Source organism: Anopheles arabiensis, chromosome 3 (genome assembly GCF_016920715.1).
Source record: "Anopheles arabiensis isolate DONGOLA chromosome 3, AaraD3, whole genome shotgun sequence".
Taxonomy (NCBI): domain Eukaryota; kingdom Metazoa; phylum Arthropoda; class Insecta; order Diptera; family Culicidae; genus Anopheles; species Anopheles arabiensis.
The window spans coordinates 51539177-51556999 of NC_053518.1; the positions used below are offsets into that span (position 1 = coordinate 51539177).

The 17823-nt window shown below is 42.3% G+C and overlaps 1 protein-coding gene across 1 annotated transcript; it reads left to right on the forward strand.

Moving 5' to 3' along the window:
* The first annotated feature begins 16848 nt into the window (after positions 1–16848).
* LOC120904517 (polyprenol reductase-like) lies at positions 16849–17583 on the forward strand. Its single transcript, XM_040314549.1, has one exon. It carries the CDS (start codon positions 17101–17103, stop codon positions 17395–17397), a length of 297 nt encoding a protein of 98 aa, XP_040170483.1. The 5' UTR covers positions 16849–17100; the 3' UTR covers positions 17398–17583.
* The last annotated feature ends 240 nt before the right edge of the window (positions 17584–17823 follow it).

Below are 17823 nucleotides of genomic sequence, written 5' to 3' on the forward strand. Positions count from 1 at the left end.
TTTACGCGTAAGTCGAATCTTGTGATTTCCAGCCAAAATATCACTAATTTTCGTATAATTTACAAGTAGAGAGGGGGTCTTAGCCACCTGATTAATATTTTTATGTGTTTCTGACTGAATTTAACCAATTTAATCCTTTTGAAATGATTTTTTACATTCAATCAAAAGAAAAATTATTTGGCATTTTACAATTGATGTGTCATATCAGTACAATTTGCCCAAGGAATTATTAAATTTAGAAAATGGCGTATCTCCGAATCCGCATATAAAGGTCTTATTAGACGGAGGAAAATACTCAGCCGCAAAGTGGATTAAAAATATCAGGTGCTGGAATCTAGAGCATTCTGACAACACGTCACTTGACGCCAGGTCCTCAGGATTTATTTATTTACAGCAAGGTGGATTAAAAATATCAGGTGGTGGATAAGGGTCTTGCACACAAAGCTTGACAAATAAAACAGATTTCTTTGTTAATACGTGCATTTTTGTGTGTCTATTGATTTTATCGAAAAAAATGAGATATATTAACAAAAGATTTGATGATTTGTTTATGCACGAAATTTAAAATCATGTGAGTAAGTGTTCTTTTCTGACGTAAATTGTCCATACGGCTTGTAGATAATGAGGAATTAATGTGAAAATTGAAACAAAAAAAGATTTCTTAGTTTTTATATTCAAAAATGTCGAAAACACAATGAATTATGGAATTAATTCACGGAATAACACAAAATAACACACTTTAATGTACGTTTTAATGATAAAGTCAACTCGTACGACTTAACAACATGCCCGTCATGGGTTCAATCCCCAAATGGACCGTGCCGCCATACGTAGGACTGACTATCCTGCTATGAGGGGAAATCAATTAGTCACTGAAAGCCAAGCCCACAAGTGGTAAAGACAGGCCTTGACCGACAACGGTTGTTGAGCCAAAGAAGAAGAAGCAGAATGTTAAATAAGAACTCGCAAAGTCCAAAATATATTTTTAAAGAATATTTAATCGAAAAAATGGGGTAGATAAATTATATGAACAAATTTAATAAATGTAAACAAAGTTTGAATCCTGGGGACCTTCAACCACGTCCACGTCAAGTGACAAATTGTCAAAATGCACTAGAGTCCACACCCTGATATTTTTAAATCCACCTTGATTTACAGTAGAACGTCGATTATACGGGCAGCTCGGAACCGAACGGTTGCCGGTTAATCGATATCCACGGATAATAGTCCATTAAATGTCAAATTCATTTAAAAGTTATAAAATTCACTGGTATTTCCAACAATTTACTATGATTCATTCGATTAATCAATATTAAAATATAATTTTCATCATCAACTAACTGGTTTAAGTAGGTTTAACAGCTATTCATGAAGTTCGAAAATAGCACTACCCAAGCGCCACTGGTTTAAGTAGGTTTAACAGCTATTCATGATGTTCGAAAATAGCACTACCCAAGCGCCACAGATTAAGCTTAAACGACTGGAAAATTGAATATCCATAGAAAAAAATGAAAGCTCCACAGCTTCATTGGTTTGATCAATAGATGGCGTATTACAACTCATCATTATACTGCTATCCTTTTCTTGCAATGTGTTTCGACAAGTTTCATTTTATCATGACCTATATAGCCTTCTAACTTTCAGAGCAAAAATCTATATGAATGGTCGTGTGGTCAGATACGTGGGTATCTATTAACAGAGCTAAAACACCTTTACTGGTTGATGGTTGAAAGAGGAATGAACATTGTATTAACTACATTCTGTTAACACTATTTCATAGAGTACTATGATCAATTGTACACCAGTATCTCATAGTATACTTAAATCAATTGTAAACTTCAACATCCCGCCTCAATTGATCAATCCTAGCATCGTTCGTAGTTTTCCAAATCTTGGTGCAGGAAGACCTTTCGTCATCATGTCAGCTATTTGTTCTTCAGTTGGCTGATATTGAAGTTTGATCTGTTTCTGTTGAATAAGGTCTCTCTCCTTTTGACCAGGTCTCTTTCCACTTCGTTCAAAACTAATGCTAGTGATGAACGTATGGAATCGCAAATTCCAGCTCCGAAACGCCTGTTTCTATCCATAAACGGCTTTTTTTTAAGTTTGCAGACCAGTCCATTTCCCGCCTCAAAACCAGACGGTTGCCTCATATAAATTTCTTCGGTCAGGCCGCCATTCAGGAACGCAGTCTTCACATCCATTTGATGAACATGTAGATCTCGCTGATTTGCCAGGGCCAACAATCTTCTCAAGGCCGTCATCTTCGCCACAGGAGAATATGTTTCCGAATAATCTAATCCTTTCATCTGCATCTGCATCTGCAACCCCTTTGCAACAAGTCGAGCTTTGTACCGGTCAATTTTTCCTTCACCATCACGCTTGATAGTGAACACCCATTTGTTGCGACAAGGCGTCGACCAGCAGGCAGTTCTGTAAGGGTCCACGTTTGATTCAGCGATTCCAATTCGGCCTCGATTGCTTTCTCCCAAAGTGACCAATCATCTCGCTTTTTCAATTCGTCTATATCACTTGGAATGCTGTCTACATACTCTTCAGCACTCAACGCAAACGCTGAAATATTGTAGTCCTCGTGCCAGTCAGGAGGTACACGATTTCTAGCACTTCGACGTACACCGTTTTCTTCGCAAATACCTTCAGCAGTTTCGTCAACCAACGTACTATCCAAATCTTCATCCGAAGTAGCTTCCACATCATCGTTGTGTTCTGATAATACATCGTTGTGTTCTGATTGTACACCGTTGTTACAGTTAACTGCCTGAACTAATTCTGGTGGTTGGACTCGTTCATAAAGTACAACTTGTTCATCTTTTTAAATTTTCATGTTATTAGATGAAACGTCTCTGTTTATGCATTCGTTGAAAACAATATCTCTTGCAACGAACACCTTCTTTCCGTTCCAAACGCGATACCCATTTGGAGCGTAGCCAACAAAAATCGCCTTCTCGGATTTCACATCCAGCTTCTTGCGTTTTTGCTTGGGGATATGAACGAAACATTCTGAACCAAAAATGCGAAGGTTACTTACATTTGGCTTCCTTGCATTCCAGACTTCAAAAGGTGTGCGATTTCCATCCAGGGCAACAGTCGGGCTGCGGTTGATTAGATACACTGCCGCATATACCGCTTCACCCCACAAATTTTCCGATACGTTACATCCAGCCAACATTGCACGTACTTTTTCGACAATGGTTCTATTCACCCGTTCACTCAATCCATTTTGCTCCGGTGTATACGAAACCGTCATCTCGAGCCTGATGCTACGTTGCCGACAGAAAGATTTCATTTTCTTGCAGCTATACTCGCCTCCATTATCACAGCGAAAACGACACATCTTGGTTTGGAAATGTGCAGTAGCCATAGCTTCGTACGTCTCCAAATAATCGACAGTTTCATCCTTCGACTTCATCAGATAAACAACTGTTTGATGACTGAAGTCGTTCGTGAAAGTGATGAAATACCGCATACCGTCCCACGTCGAAGGTGAGATGGGACCACAGACGTCGCTATGCACTAACTCTAACGGACGTGTAGTCCGCTTTCCTTCACGACTTACTAACGGTTCTCGAGTTTGTTTTCCAGCCAAGCATGGTTCACATATCACTGATTTCGAGCTTTCATAATTTTCGCTGCCTTCTAGATCCAATCCATCTACCATTTTCTTGTCGATTAATTTCATCAGATTTCTATTCCCAATGTGTCCGAAACGTTGATGCCACAGCTGCAACTCCATGGAAACCTTTCCCGTTACCATAGCAGCATTTGGTGTTGCTAGGTAATGAAAGTCCATCGCGTACAGCACACCAACCTTCTTACCGGTAGCAACGACACCTTGATCAGCATCTTCAACGGTTACTTTGCCTTTATGGAAAACCACCTTCTTTTCCGAATTTTCCAGCCGACGTAAAGACATCAGATTCAGCGTCAGCTCTGGAACAAAAAGAACGTTTTCCATGCGGATTTCAATTTTTTTACCATCAACAAACGTGTAAACGTTGATCTCGCCGCGTTGTTTAGCAACCAGGTTGACGTCTTTCTTCGCAGTTGATATGCAGACGTGCTCATCTAGCATTTCCAGGTTTTTGAATAGTTCTTTTCGATTCATTATATGATCTGAAGCTCCACTATCCAGATACCACCGTTGCAATTTTTCATTCAACGTCGACTCTGATCCCATCACTAATACAGATGTCGTAGCAGCATTGGCCTTCATAGGTTTTCTTTTTTCAAAATTTTCTGCATGCTCTTCACGATGTTCGTTTTTCGGACAATCAGTTCTCTTGTGCCCGAATCCACCATAGCTGAAGCACTTCAGACGAAATTTTCCTCTGGTCTTTCCAGCAAAAGCAACTTATTCTGAATTTTGAATGCTCGAACTTTTTCCTCTCCGTTTCGATTCGACATCCAAATACTTGCTTTTCACAAATTCCAGGGTCAGTTTCTCTGATACTGCTTCCATCGCTGTGTTCACAGACTCGTATGAAACCGGCATGGTCAGCATTAGGTGACACACAATGTCATTAGTGTTGGGTAAAGTAGCACAATTCAGTGTGCTGTGCGCACACGCACTTTGCCCTAAGTGTGCTGTGCGCACTGTGCGCACAGTGCGCACTTTCGCACAGTGCTAGCACAGTGCTAGCACTTTCGCACAGTGCGCTCTCTGAGCACAGTGCGGTTGTGCTAGCACAGTGCTAGCACTTTCGCACAGTGCGCTCTCTGAGCACAGTGCGGTTGTGCTAGCACAGTGCTAGCACTTTCGCACAGTGCGCTCTCTAAGCACAGTGCGGTTGTGCTAGCACAGTGCTAGCACTTTCGCACAGTGCGCTCTCTGAGCACAGTGCGGAAGTGCTAGCACAGTGCTAGCACTTTTCGCACAATGCGCACAATTCGCACAGTGCGCACTCTTCGCACAGTGCGCTCTCTCAGCACAGTGTGCTCTCTCAGCACAGTGCGTTCTCTCAGCACGGTGCGTTCTCTCAGTAAGTTTGCATGCAGTGTGTGTTGCATTGCAGTAAGTTCAGAGAGCGTACTGTGTGAAGAGAGCGCACTGTGCGAAAAGTGTGCTCAGAGAGCGCACTGTGCAAAGTGTGCGCATTGTGCGAAAAGTGCTAGCACTGTGCTAGCACTTCCGCACTGTGCTAGCACTGTGCTAGCACTTCCGCACTGTGCTAGCACAATGCGCACTTCAAGCACTGTGCTGTGCTGTGCGCACAGTATGATGTGCTGTGCGCACAGTGCGCACAGTAGCACTTTACCCAACACTAAATGTCATCCTCGTCCATTTTCGCACCGGTCGACTTGAGCTCTCGAATCAGTTTATCGAAACAAAGTGAGATTCCAGACTTGAAGATTCGTCATGCTTCATCTCCAGAAGTTTTCGCTTAAGCATGAACCGGTTGGTCAAGCTCTTCCATTCGAAAACTTCATTCAGTCCATCCCAAATTTCCTTCGGACTCCTCTTGTCCTTTATGTATTCCAGGTGACTATCGGCGACAGCTCCGATCAGGACCGAACGACACTTGTCGTCCTGCTTCTTTCGGAACGCCTTCTGCTCCTCCTTTTCTCCTTCTTTACAGCCGCTGTATCCTCATGCACGATTTCCCAGAAGTCTTCCTCCTCCGCTTCCTTCTCGACACAGTGCGCGATTTCCAACTGTTCCAGGAACGCCAATATCCTGAACTTCCAATTATTGAAACCCGTTCCGTCGAAAGGCTTGATCTTGAGGAACTTCTCTTCGTCTCCCATCGTGAGGATTTATTCGAATGGCTTAAAGAATCTTCTAGGCTTGAATTGAGTTATCCTGGGTTATACTGGGTTATACTGGGTTATACTGGGTTATCCTGGGCCCATAACCTATTATCAGAGCTAAAACACCTTTACTGGTTGATGGTTGAAAGAGGAATGAACATTGTATTAACTACATTCTGTTAACACTATTTCATAGAGTATTATGATCAATTGTACACCAGTATCTCATAGTATACTTAAATCAATTGTAAACTTCAACAGTATCAACACCAACGACCAATACTCAAATCTCACTTGCTTCAGTGCTGGTTGTTTCCATTGGAGTTTAGTATTTTAACAATCGTATCGCCGTTCTAGTTCTAGCGATGCATAACTTCAATGCGAAACCATACAACAGTACAAAGGAAATGAGAAAGCTCTCCTCCAAGCGATGAAGCTCAACGGGTTGGGGTATCCCACCAACAGAGAGCGCCACCAGCTTTTTCCGTTCAGCCGTTTAGAACCCGTTTAGTGGTCGTTTAGTGGATTTGTGGCACTTGGGTAGACATTAGGTAGCTGCACAAAAATAATGTTTACGAACTTTACTACCGCTTTAAATGTTCGTCACGATTGCAAAACTGTCAGATTTATGCGCACGGTTAAGCCGTCCGCCGGTTAATCCGTCCCCGGATAATCGACGTTCTACTGTATTTCATTCAAACGTTGTTTACATTTTTAATTTGATAGTTGTTATATAGTGAACTACTACTACGATATGACGAATACGATATGAACTGTATTAGTATACAGGGTTTTGAATCATATAATGGACTACTTGATCCACTCGGTGGAATGTTTCAAATGGTTAGGGGATGTATGCAACGTTGCTATGGAGGTTTGCAAGCATATAGGGGAATATGTCAAACACTTAGGAGAAGTGTGCAAAACAGTTATGGAGTTTTGCATCCAGCTATGGAGCGCTCGGATGTAGCGCTGTAGAAATAAATCCTAGAATTTTTTAAAAAGCACCGCGTGATGATTTAAATGTTTGAGGTGATTAAACACATGTTTTTGATATTGTCAAGCAACATAATAATTTATTTTTAAATTGAATTTGCTATTTAAACAATATTCTTTGTCAAATTCTCTACTCTACTATTTTTTTCTTTGCGGCAACATTTTTCCTCATATTTAAACACGCATATTCAAGTAACGTTCATCATAGTCCTCCTGCCTAGTAATAAAATTACCACCCTTCTTTAATCTTACTTACTTACTTATCCGGCGCTACAACCGCTTTGCGGTCTTGGCCTGCCTCAGGAGTGTCCGAAACCGCTCACGGTCTCGCGCCTTCGTCTGCCAGTCCGTTATTATTATTATTATTATTATTATTTATTAATCTTCAACGGGCCGTATGGCCTAATTAAGATATAACAGTTCATTAAAAAAAATACATAGCAAAAACAAGATTTGCATCGCAATTCACTGCGGCCACGGCAAAAGCCGGAGACGTTCCTTGAAGCACTGAGTTGAGATGTCGAAGTCGAAGCAATCCGAGACAGTGTTGAAGACAGCCGACATGCGGAACATAGGGTCTGACCGACCAGCACTGGAACGGGGTTGAGCGAGCCGTAGAGTTTCTCTAGACCTAAGTGTTCGGGATGGTGCATAGATATCGACTCGATGCAACAATGGCGATGAGTCGATAGAGCCATTTAGCAATCCAGCGAAGAAAGAACACTGTGCATTGCGTCTTCTAACCGAAAAAGGTTCAAGACCTAGAAGACGGCACCGCGCAGCATACGGAGGAAGATTATTGCGATCCTGCCAGGGAAGTAGGCGTAGGGCATATCTCGTGAGCTTACGTTGAATCGCCTCAATTCGAGCAATTGAAGAAGCGGTAGTTGGGCTCCAGACTACGCACGAATATTCCAGAACCGAACGAACGATGCTACTGTCGTTTGACAGCGTTTCAGCACGGTAGAAGAAATTCCGTCGGGTCCAGGAGCGAAGGAAGGCTTTAGTTGCGCTAGGGCAGATAAAACGATCTCACTGTCGATGAAAGGAGTGCTCATGTTAATTGCGCCAGCCGGAGTGTTGACGAGAGCAGCATCAATGGTATCGGTATCATTCATGGCCGGTGAAAAGCAATCTGCGAAGCGATCCGCGAAGAGATTGCACATTTCATTAGTGTTGGCACTTGTTGCTCCTTTGTACGTAATGGATTTCGGTGTATGCGTGGATTTTGTTTTGCTGTTGTAGAAGCGCCAAAACGAGTCAGGCCACCTGCAGAGGTTACATTGAATTTTACTCAAATATCTGCGATATCGAAACCTGTTATAGCTGCAGTATAAAGAGTGCGTGTCAAAGTAGATCGAGCGAGATCTTTGGCAGCGGCGCGTTTGGTAGTGACGATAAGCAGCTCTTTTTACACGTTTGAGTCGTTTGAGTGTGCGGTCCGCCCAGGGGGGGTTAGGTTTAGGACGCTGAACTGGGACGCATACAACAAAAGCTTGCAGCATGAAGGACGAGAATGAACATACTGCTTCGTCAAGTGAAATAAAATTGGAACAATGAAAGCTATTGTTAAACATTGATATCATGTCGTTCAGTTTCACATAGTCAGCTTTAGCAAAGTTATAACGATAAAATGCGGTTGTCGTCGAGATTTGTCGAGTCGTCGAATTGCGTCGGGTCGACGAGTTAATACGTATATTGAAGTCAAACGCCGGATGGTAGGAGTCAAGAGGTACAAGCGGAACAACACTTGGAAAGACAGGCGAACACAATTTAGCTGCATTGTTAGCGTAGAGCAGGTCAAGCATGCGTCCGTGCGAATTATTGATGTGATTAAGTTGCACTAATCCGTTAAATTTAAATCCATCCACAAAGGTGTTGTTGGCCAGTGAGCGCGCAGTTGGTTCATAGTGCGTGATTGATGAGTATGCTGGCGAGGACGAAGAATCAGCTGTGGACCAGCTTATGCTAGGCTGATTGAAATCGCCAATAACAAACAGCAGATCCGAAGGCTTCAGTGTGAGAGTGAAGCTGCTGATACAATCATGTAGAGAGCGAAGAGTCGATATCTCGGAGCTAAGCTGCGGTGGAATGTATACTACCATGACGTACAGATGTGCGTTATTACAGGCGACGCGCACACAAATATACTCGAGAGAACGATCACGGGAAGGTAATTCTATCGACTCGTATGCGTTAGAAACGGCTAGCAAAACACCACCACCGCGAGAGCTAGAGCCGCTTAGAGAGCGATCACAGCGGTAAACAGAGAAGTTGTTGAAGAGAAGAGCAGATGGAATGTTGTCAACAAGCCAAGTTTCCGTGAGTGCGATGAGATCGAAGTCAGCCTCCGATACAGCTAAGTGAAATTCTTTTGTTTTAGTACGCAAACCTCTAACGTTTTGATAATAGCAGCTTAAATACTCAGCGGTAGCGTTGTCATTGTGGCGGTTGGATAAAGCGGGTCAACGGTAAGTCAATTGAGCTGCGTTGTCAGAGCATGAGGCTTGGCGTGTTTGTTGCGTGCAATGAGCGGAACTTCGTCTAGTTGAGAAAAAAAAACGATCGATTGTAGACTGGTGTAGGTGCGGAGATGAAGCACGGTGGTTTTGGGGCGGTCCAGAAACAAGTGTTGAGTTGGGTGCTTCCAAGGTATCATTCACCGGGGGGTGACACTGTTGTGATGATGTTGTTTCAGGATCAGGTGGAGTAGACGTGCGTGCGGCTAAACGGTGAGTCGTTGTTGGTGTGCGTGTGGTGTAGCGGTGTTCAGTACTAGTTGCTGGTGTGCGTGTTGTAAAGCGGTTTCGGGTGGCTATAGGAGATGAGGTTTGGTGGTCGTGTTGACGGGATTGAAAAAACTCACGTACACCGATACCGACGGGCCAGGTGGATGGTGTGAGTGCCGCATCTCGAAGGATAGCCGGGACCCCCACTTTGAATGAAAGCCAATTCATGCTGTCCACACTAACCCCTCTTCTCAGCAGGCAATACGCTATAACGTCATCGGTGGCTAAGCGACGCTTTACAGAAGCGACCACTTGTTCCACAGTGACGGCCGTTGATAAGCGGGATAGGCGGATCCAGATCCTATCTGTGAATGGCTCACGAGGTGCAGCTTGAAGCGGTGATGATAACGGATCGGTTCCCACCAGTTCATGCGGTTGTGTAGGTGCCGGCTGGACGGCAATCGTGGTGTTGGTGTATGCGTTTGGCGATGACGCGGCACAAAGGATGTTGCCGCGACTGTTTACAATTTTGTTTACACCAGGAGATGCCGAATCCTCGATTATACGCCTCCGCTTTCTACCAGTAGCTGGTCGAGGATCAGAGTTCCGATTGTGAGGCGTGGATGCAGTTTGAAGGAGGGTAAAACCACTGCGAACTTCGGCGACAATAGGCTCAACGAGCTTGCCAATAGCTGCTACAGCTGAGTTGAGGGCGGCTTGGAAACCGACCTGGGCGCCTATTTCTTTTACCGAACGGCAGCGCGGACTTTTAAGCATGTTAGTGCAGCCAATGCAGCTCCAGTGCAGGTCGACATTGGACAATACTGCGTCAATCAGCTCGGGGGGCAATTTGCAACAGCCGCGGTGGAACGTAGCGTCACAATATGCACAACTGATGATGCAGCCGGTGGCCTCTAGCGGTTCAGCACACGAGAAGCAAATAGCCGCCATCGCGAAATCACGCGTAATCACAGCACAACACTGCTAAGCCGAGCAGGAAAAAACAGCAGGAAACCACAGTTGTGATGCAACTAAACAATTCGCCAAGACGAAGCGATGATGTTAAACAGTTTAATAGTCCGTAGAAAAGGCAACAATGCGATGCGACGCAGAAAACACAAGAGAATTATTGAAAAATCACGGAGCGCGACGGAAATGCGGCCAAACAATTAAACGTCAAACGTCATACTTATCTTTATCCCGGCCTTAATGGCGGACGCCTCCACGCCATCTTCTTTAATCACCCGTGTTAAATTTAGAACCAACTAAGAACCAGCCTGAAATTCCAGAAAATAGTAAAGCATATCGCGGTGCTTTTTAAAAAATTCTAGGATTAATTTCTACAGCGCTACATCCGAGCGCTCCATAGCTGGATGCAAAACTCCATAACTGTTTTGCACACTTCTCCTAAGTGTTTGACATATTCCCCTATATGCTTCCAAACCTCCATAGCAACGTTGCATACATCCCCTAACCATTTGAAACATTCCACCGAGTGGATCAAGTAGTCCATTATATGATTCGAAACCCTGTAAGTTAGAGTAGTAATGTGAGTGCGGACTGTTTTTGGCTATTGTTAGAATTAGTATAAAAGGGGCTCAATCCTCATCTCGGGATCATTCCCCGACAGTAAGTCGAATAAAACACATTAAAACACAACACAGTTTTGGCGACGAGGATATAAGGTAAACGTGTGAAACCTCTCTCTAATCAGTCGTGCGTTTTGATCAACGTCGGATCAAATCGTTATCAGTCCAGTCGGTGCAGTGTAGTGTTGTGTTAGTGTGCAGAGGCAACTTAGGATGCCCAACGGGGAAGAGCCAAAGCCGTCAACGTCAGGCTTAGGGCATATGAAAATGGCAATGCCAATGTTTGGCCACATGGAACCGTTCGTCGTTGGTGAAAATTTCGACGAATATGAAAATCGCCTGCAGCAGTTCTTCATCGTAAACGACGTAGAAGAAAGTAAAAAAGTGCCAATGCTGGTTAGCAGAAGCAGAAGCTGGGAAGCGGCGGAGCACGAGTGTAAGGAGATGCAGGGAGCATCAAAACTGGCAACGCTAAAACCACGCACAGCTTGGAAGCCGTCAGAGAAAATGCCAGCTAAACAAAATAGAAACGGGCCAACGCATGCGGGATCTAAGCCTTCATCGGAACGCGTCAAAAATTGTTTTCGATGTGGTAGGGCTCACAACCCAGAATCTTGTCATGCCAAACAATGGACGTGTTACGCATGCGGAAAGGTTGGTCATGTGTCATCGTTGTGTCGGTCAAAAAACAAAAAAAATCGAGTGACGGAGCTCGTGGACGCTACGGAGCAGATGAACCTGAACCAGTTGAAAGATGCTGACGATACATCGAAACCAACAACGTGCCCCAACGAGAAGTTCACCAGTACGATTTGCAGTGCCAGCGGTGCGAGTTCAACGCGCACAGATGTACCAGCGACAATGGAGCTGCAAATTGAAGGTGTGATGGTGTGTTTCAAGGTGGACACCGGCGCGTGCGAATCGGTGATATCGAGAGAGACGTACGAGGAGAAACTCTCTCACATGCAGTTGCGGAAGACGACAAAGGTGTTTCAAACGGTGTCAGGACAAACTATTCGTCCGATAGGAGAGCTTCTAGTACAAGTGAGGAACAGGTATGGCAATCTCGTTTGGCTAAATATTTTTGTTCTAGAACCAGAAAAAAATAAGGTGCTTACACCGCTCCTCGGTCGCTCGAGTTTAGATATCATCATGCCAGAATGGAGAAAATCGGTAAGTCTCAATTTTTCGTCTATTGATGCTATTCAACACAATTTTAAGTCTGAAATTCAACACAAATACCCATACGTAATTACGGGGGATGCCAGTCAGGCAATTGAAGGGTTTACTGCGGATATAATCCTTAAGCAAGATGCGGTACCCATATTTCATAAACCATACACTGTACCGTTCAAATTTCGTGAAAAAATTGAAAAGGAACTAGATAGCATGGTGGAAAGCGGAATCTTAGTCCCAGTACGTACGTCCACATGGGCTAGTCCTATAGTAATTACACCAAAAAAGGATGGAACAATTCGAATTTGTTTAGATGGGAAAGCTACATTAAATCGATTTATTTCCACGGAACATTATCCGTTGCCGGCTATTGATGACATACTAGCCAATTTGTCGAATTTTATTTATTTTTGCAAAATCGATTTAACCAGGGCTTACCTACAGGTACGTTTGTCCAACTCAGCGCAAGAGTTATGTACCGTAAATACCCCTCGAGGATTGTTCAAATATACAAGAATGCCTTTTGGTATAAGTTCAGCGCCGTCTGTATTTCAATCTATAATAGATCAAATACTACTCGGGACAAAAGCTATTCCTTATTTAGATGATATTCTAATTGGTGGAAGTACCATAAGTGAATGCAAGGAAAATTTATTCCAGGTGTTGTTTAAATTAAATAAACATAAAGTCCAAATTAATTGGTCTAAATCGCGATTTTTCCAAACAGAAATCGAACACCTCGGGTTCATGCTAACAAGCGAGGGAATACGTCCATGTAAAGGTAAAGTGGAAGCAATCTGTCTTGCTCCAGCACCTAAAGATATTGGTCAATTACAGTCATTTTTAGGTCTGTTAAACTACTACCACAGATTTTTGCCGAATTTGTCATCGGAGTTACATCCGTTATATAATTTGCTAAAGAGAGATAGCAAATTCACATGGTCCAACGAGTGCGAGACAGCGTTTAAAAATTGTAAGGAGCTCTTGGTTTCTAACGATGTGTTGGAACCCTACGATCTAAAAAAGCCACTTATACTAACAACGGATGCCAGTTCGTATGGGGTAGGTGCCGTGTTATCGCACATAGAGGATCAAGTAGAGAAGCCTGTGTACTTTGCCTCATCAACACTAACAAGCGCGCAAATGAACTACGGGCAAATACATAAAGAAGCTTTAGCGGTTGTGTTCGGCGTAAAAAAATTTCATAAGTATTTGTATGGTACGAGTTTTACTCTCGTTACCGACAGTTCTTCGCTGAGGCAAATATTTAACTCACACAAGGAATCGTCCGCTGTCGCAATTTCTAGATTGCACAGATGGGCAGTAATTTTGTCGAATTATTCCTACAACGTAGTACATAGGCCAGGTAAATGTATTAGTCATGCCGATGCATTATCTCGTCTACCATTGCCAATCGAAAATCGTATTGAGCACATATCGGTTGCAGATAATAACCTGCAACAATTTATTGGTGTGGAGGAAATAGAGGAAGAGCAGCACAAGGATGCTGTTAACAGTAACATTATTAATTGGACTATAAATGATTGGCCAAAAGAAGTAGTGGAAGAAATTAAACCGTATTCAAAAAAGGGAAAGAATTTTGAGGTCGAAAATAATTGTCTCTATTTTGAAGATCGGGTAGTAGTGCCAAAGTCACTACAAAGTCGAGTGTTACAAAAATTGCATGAAAATCATGATGGGGTTATAAGAATGAAAATGATCGGTCGATCTTATTTTTGGTGGAAAGGTTTTGACAAAGATGTACTAAATATACTTAAATCTTGCCCTATTTGTAAAAAAACTCAAAAGGTACCAAAAGAGACAGTTACATCAAGTTGGCCTTCAGCTACACATGCCTTTGAACGCATTCATTTGGATTTATTCTATTTTGATGGAAATACTTTTTTGATAGTAGTGGATGCTTATTCAAAATTTATAGATGTTAAATCATTACGTAAAACGTGTACGGAGAGTGTATTGGAGCATTTAGATGAAATTTATACGTATTTTGGGTTCCCAAATGAAGTGTGTTCGGACAATGGTCCACCCTTCAACTCCTCAGGTTTTATAGAAGCCTGTAAGGCAAATAATATAAAGGTTTTGAAATCTCCTCCTTATCACCCCCAGTCAAATGGATTAGCGGAGAGGGGAGTCCAGACAATTAAAAAAGTGTTGAAAAAGTATCTGATTGACGAGCGATTGAAACAAATACCACTTCAGAAAAAATTAACAAAATACTATTCAATTATCGCAATACTCCATCTACATCTACTGGTAAAACTCCTTCTTCATTATTATTCAGCTATGTGCCACGTACATTATTAAATACGAGCAACCCGGTTAAGCTATCTATACAAAACGATAAAAGATGCGTAACTATACATCCCAAAACGAATTGCATACCTAAAAAAGTAAGTCCCACGCATACATACAGCCGCGGAGATAAGGTATTCTATAGAAACCATATGGAAGAATATGTTAGATGGATAGCAGCGGTGGTATAAGAGAAAATAAGCCCAAACACTTATTTGATTAATTTACATGGCAATGTGAGAATGGTTCATACAAATCAGATTCGATTTTCTGAGCTTGCAGATCAATACCATTCAACCCTTCCGTTAATAGAAAGTAATTCAGTTCCAGAGACAGTTCCAATCACCAATCAAGTACCAAGCATACCTTTAGCAAAACAAAAAATAAGAACTACAAAAAGAAAACGAAGTGAGTCTTCTTCACCCAAGTTACGCAGGTCAAAAAGAATCAAGGATAGGCAAAGAAGAAATAGCAAGCGTAATTTTGGATTATAAGAGTAGTATGTAATCCTTAAAAAAAAGGAATCTCTAAAATGTCATTTAAATCTGGGAGAAGTGTTATATAGTGAAGTACTACTACGATATGACGAATACGATATGAACTGTATTAGTATAAGTTAGAGTAGTAATGTGAGTGCGGACTGTTTTTGGCTATTGTTAGAATTAGTATAAAAGGGGCTCAATCCTCATCTCGGGATCATTCCCCGACAGTAAGTCGAATAAAACACATTAAAACACAACAATAGTATAATTTATCTACCTTATTTTTTCGATTAAATATACTTTAAAAATATATTTTGAGCTTTGCGAGTTCTCATTGAACATTAAAACATAGATTAAAGTGAATATTATTATTTTATTATTTCGTGAATTTATTTTGTAATTCTATATTATTCATCCACCTAGACTCAGTTGTATCAGGGAACTCATTCGTCGCTCATGAGTGGACAGGGTTCCCAAGCGCCACCGATTAAGCTTAAACAACTGGATAATCGAATATCCATAAACAACGAAAGCTCCATAGCTTCCATAGGTTTGCTCAATTCAATATACAGTCTGTTCCCGAGTTACGCGGTTTCTGCGTTCCCGACGAATCCGCGTAACTCGAATATCCGCGTAAGTCGAATTTCACGTTTTTGGACTAAATACTATTTATTACTCGCAGTTTTCGATTTAAATTAATACTTTTATATACTTTATCATTTATGTGATATGATTTGTGCAGAAAATTCTAATATTGGGGGCCTTTCCGTTTTAAGCTCGTAGGCTGAAATTTCAGCCTGTCAGCTTTTTGCATTGTATATCAGTTTTCGAGCAGCTATCTAAAGGCGGTGGCAACGCTCATCGGATGCAATTTTATCGGACGCGATTTATATGGGATTTGACAGATAACGTCGGACGTGCGATTTCGTCGTCCGACGTTATCTGTCAAATCCCATACAAAAATTTGACAGGCCGTCCGATAAAATCGCATGCGAAAAAGCGTTGCCACCGCCCTAAGTGGGTATAATATACAGGGCTTATCCCAAGGTGTATGAATTTAGAAGACTGATTTTTATCGCTTCTGTTTCTGAATGAAGATTTTAAGAGTGTTTTGTGTATTCGTCATACCTTCAGAAAGCTTGTTTGAACAAAAGTTTTCACCCATCCTGTCAAAAAGTGATATTCAAATTTGGTTATAAAACATGCTATGAGACCACCTGGACTACATGCACTTTGATTCTGAATTCCATCACCAGATCTCCAATGCACCTTGGAATAAATGTAAACAAACCCGTGTTTTCGAGCAGGTACTCGAATCTAATTCTAGCTTTGTGACTAGAATAATCTAGACTGAAAATTGCAGGCTAGTTTTTTGTGTGGTTTTGTATGGAGTGTTTACATGATTTAAGCCTCCAACTGTCAAACTCCATACAAAAAACTAACTAGAATCGTGAAGGCCCCCATTTCTGGCTTTTAAGCGGTTTCAATTTGTTAGCATAAGTGCAATTTATACCGAACTTGAAGCAAATTGTACTGATTTGACATCTAATCTGTCAAATTTAGATAACCGCATATCTCCGAATCCGCGTAAGTCGAGAACCGTGTAACTCGGGAACAGACTGTATGGCGTATTACAATTCATCACTTTTTACTGTCCTTTTCTTGCAATGTGTTTCGACAAATTTCATCTAATCATGACCTTTCCGAGCAAAAATCTTTATGAATGGTCGTGTGGTCAGATACAAGGGTATCAACACCAATGACCATTATTCAAATCTCACTTGCTCTTTTACATAAATTTGCATTGGAGTTTAGTATTTAAACAATCGTATCGTCGTTCTAGTTCTAGCGATGCATAACTTCAATGTGAAACCATACAACAATACAGAGGGAATGAGAAGGCTCTCCTCCTAGCAAGGAAGCTCCACTGGGTAAAAACCCAATTCCGCGCTGTAAATAAACCAGTGACAGTTCGAACATGCGACCTGGGCACTGTGGGCCGCTCCACACTCTTTTTGTCAGTTTAAATTGGTGTTGTTTTCATTTATGGCGGTTTGTTTACAGTTCGTTGCGGTTATCATCAGGATCCCGTGGTTCGATATTCGGTCGAGTTTTCTTTTCGTCAACCTTATCGTGACGATCGTGGTGCTTGGTGGACTGTTGGCAACGATCGAAAAGCATCTGCCCACTGCCATCCGGCAGACGTTCCGGTATGACAAGCATGCACTGAAGGGATCATCGGACCGATTGGTGTCCCTGCTGGAGATCCTGAAGGCGCGGTTCATACATTTCTACGTCTTTGCTGCCCTCTGGTCGGTGGCCGGATTTGCCGTCATGATGTAGCCAGCGCGGGACTACGTAATCGCCTTCCTCGATACGTTGGCAACCAACAAGCGTATGGTGCGCACCACGCCTACCGAGACGATGATGGCTATGACGCTGATCACGCTGCAGTGTTTGCGCCGGTTCTACGAGACCTGGTTCATGCAGGTGTTCTCGAGCAAGCTGAAAATCACCCACCAGTGCACATTGGGCACACGCCTGTATAAAAATCGAAAAACCAACTTCATCGCAGTTTAACACCACAATCATTTTCTTAAAATAGATACTTAAACTTAGTTGAAACCAAAATATTTCACGTTTTTATCTTAAACTTACTGAGATATAGGCCATTAAAGTGTAAACTTTATTTTTTTTTTGTCCCAAATTGGAGCTATTTTTCGACCGAACATAATGTTGGACACAGGACCACCCTGTGTGCAACGCAGG

Bases quoted from the DNA above. Each gene is read 5' to 3' on its own strand.
- LOC120904517 (XM_040314549.1), top strand. From the start codon at position 17,101: ATGGCGGTTTGTTTACAGTTCGTTGCGGTTATCATCAGGATCCCGTGG.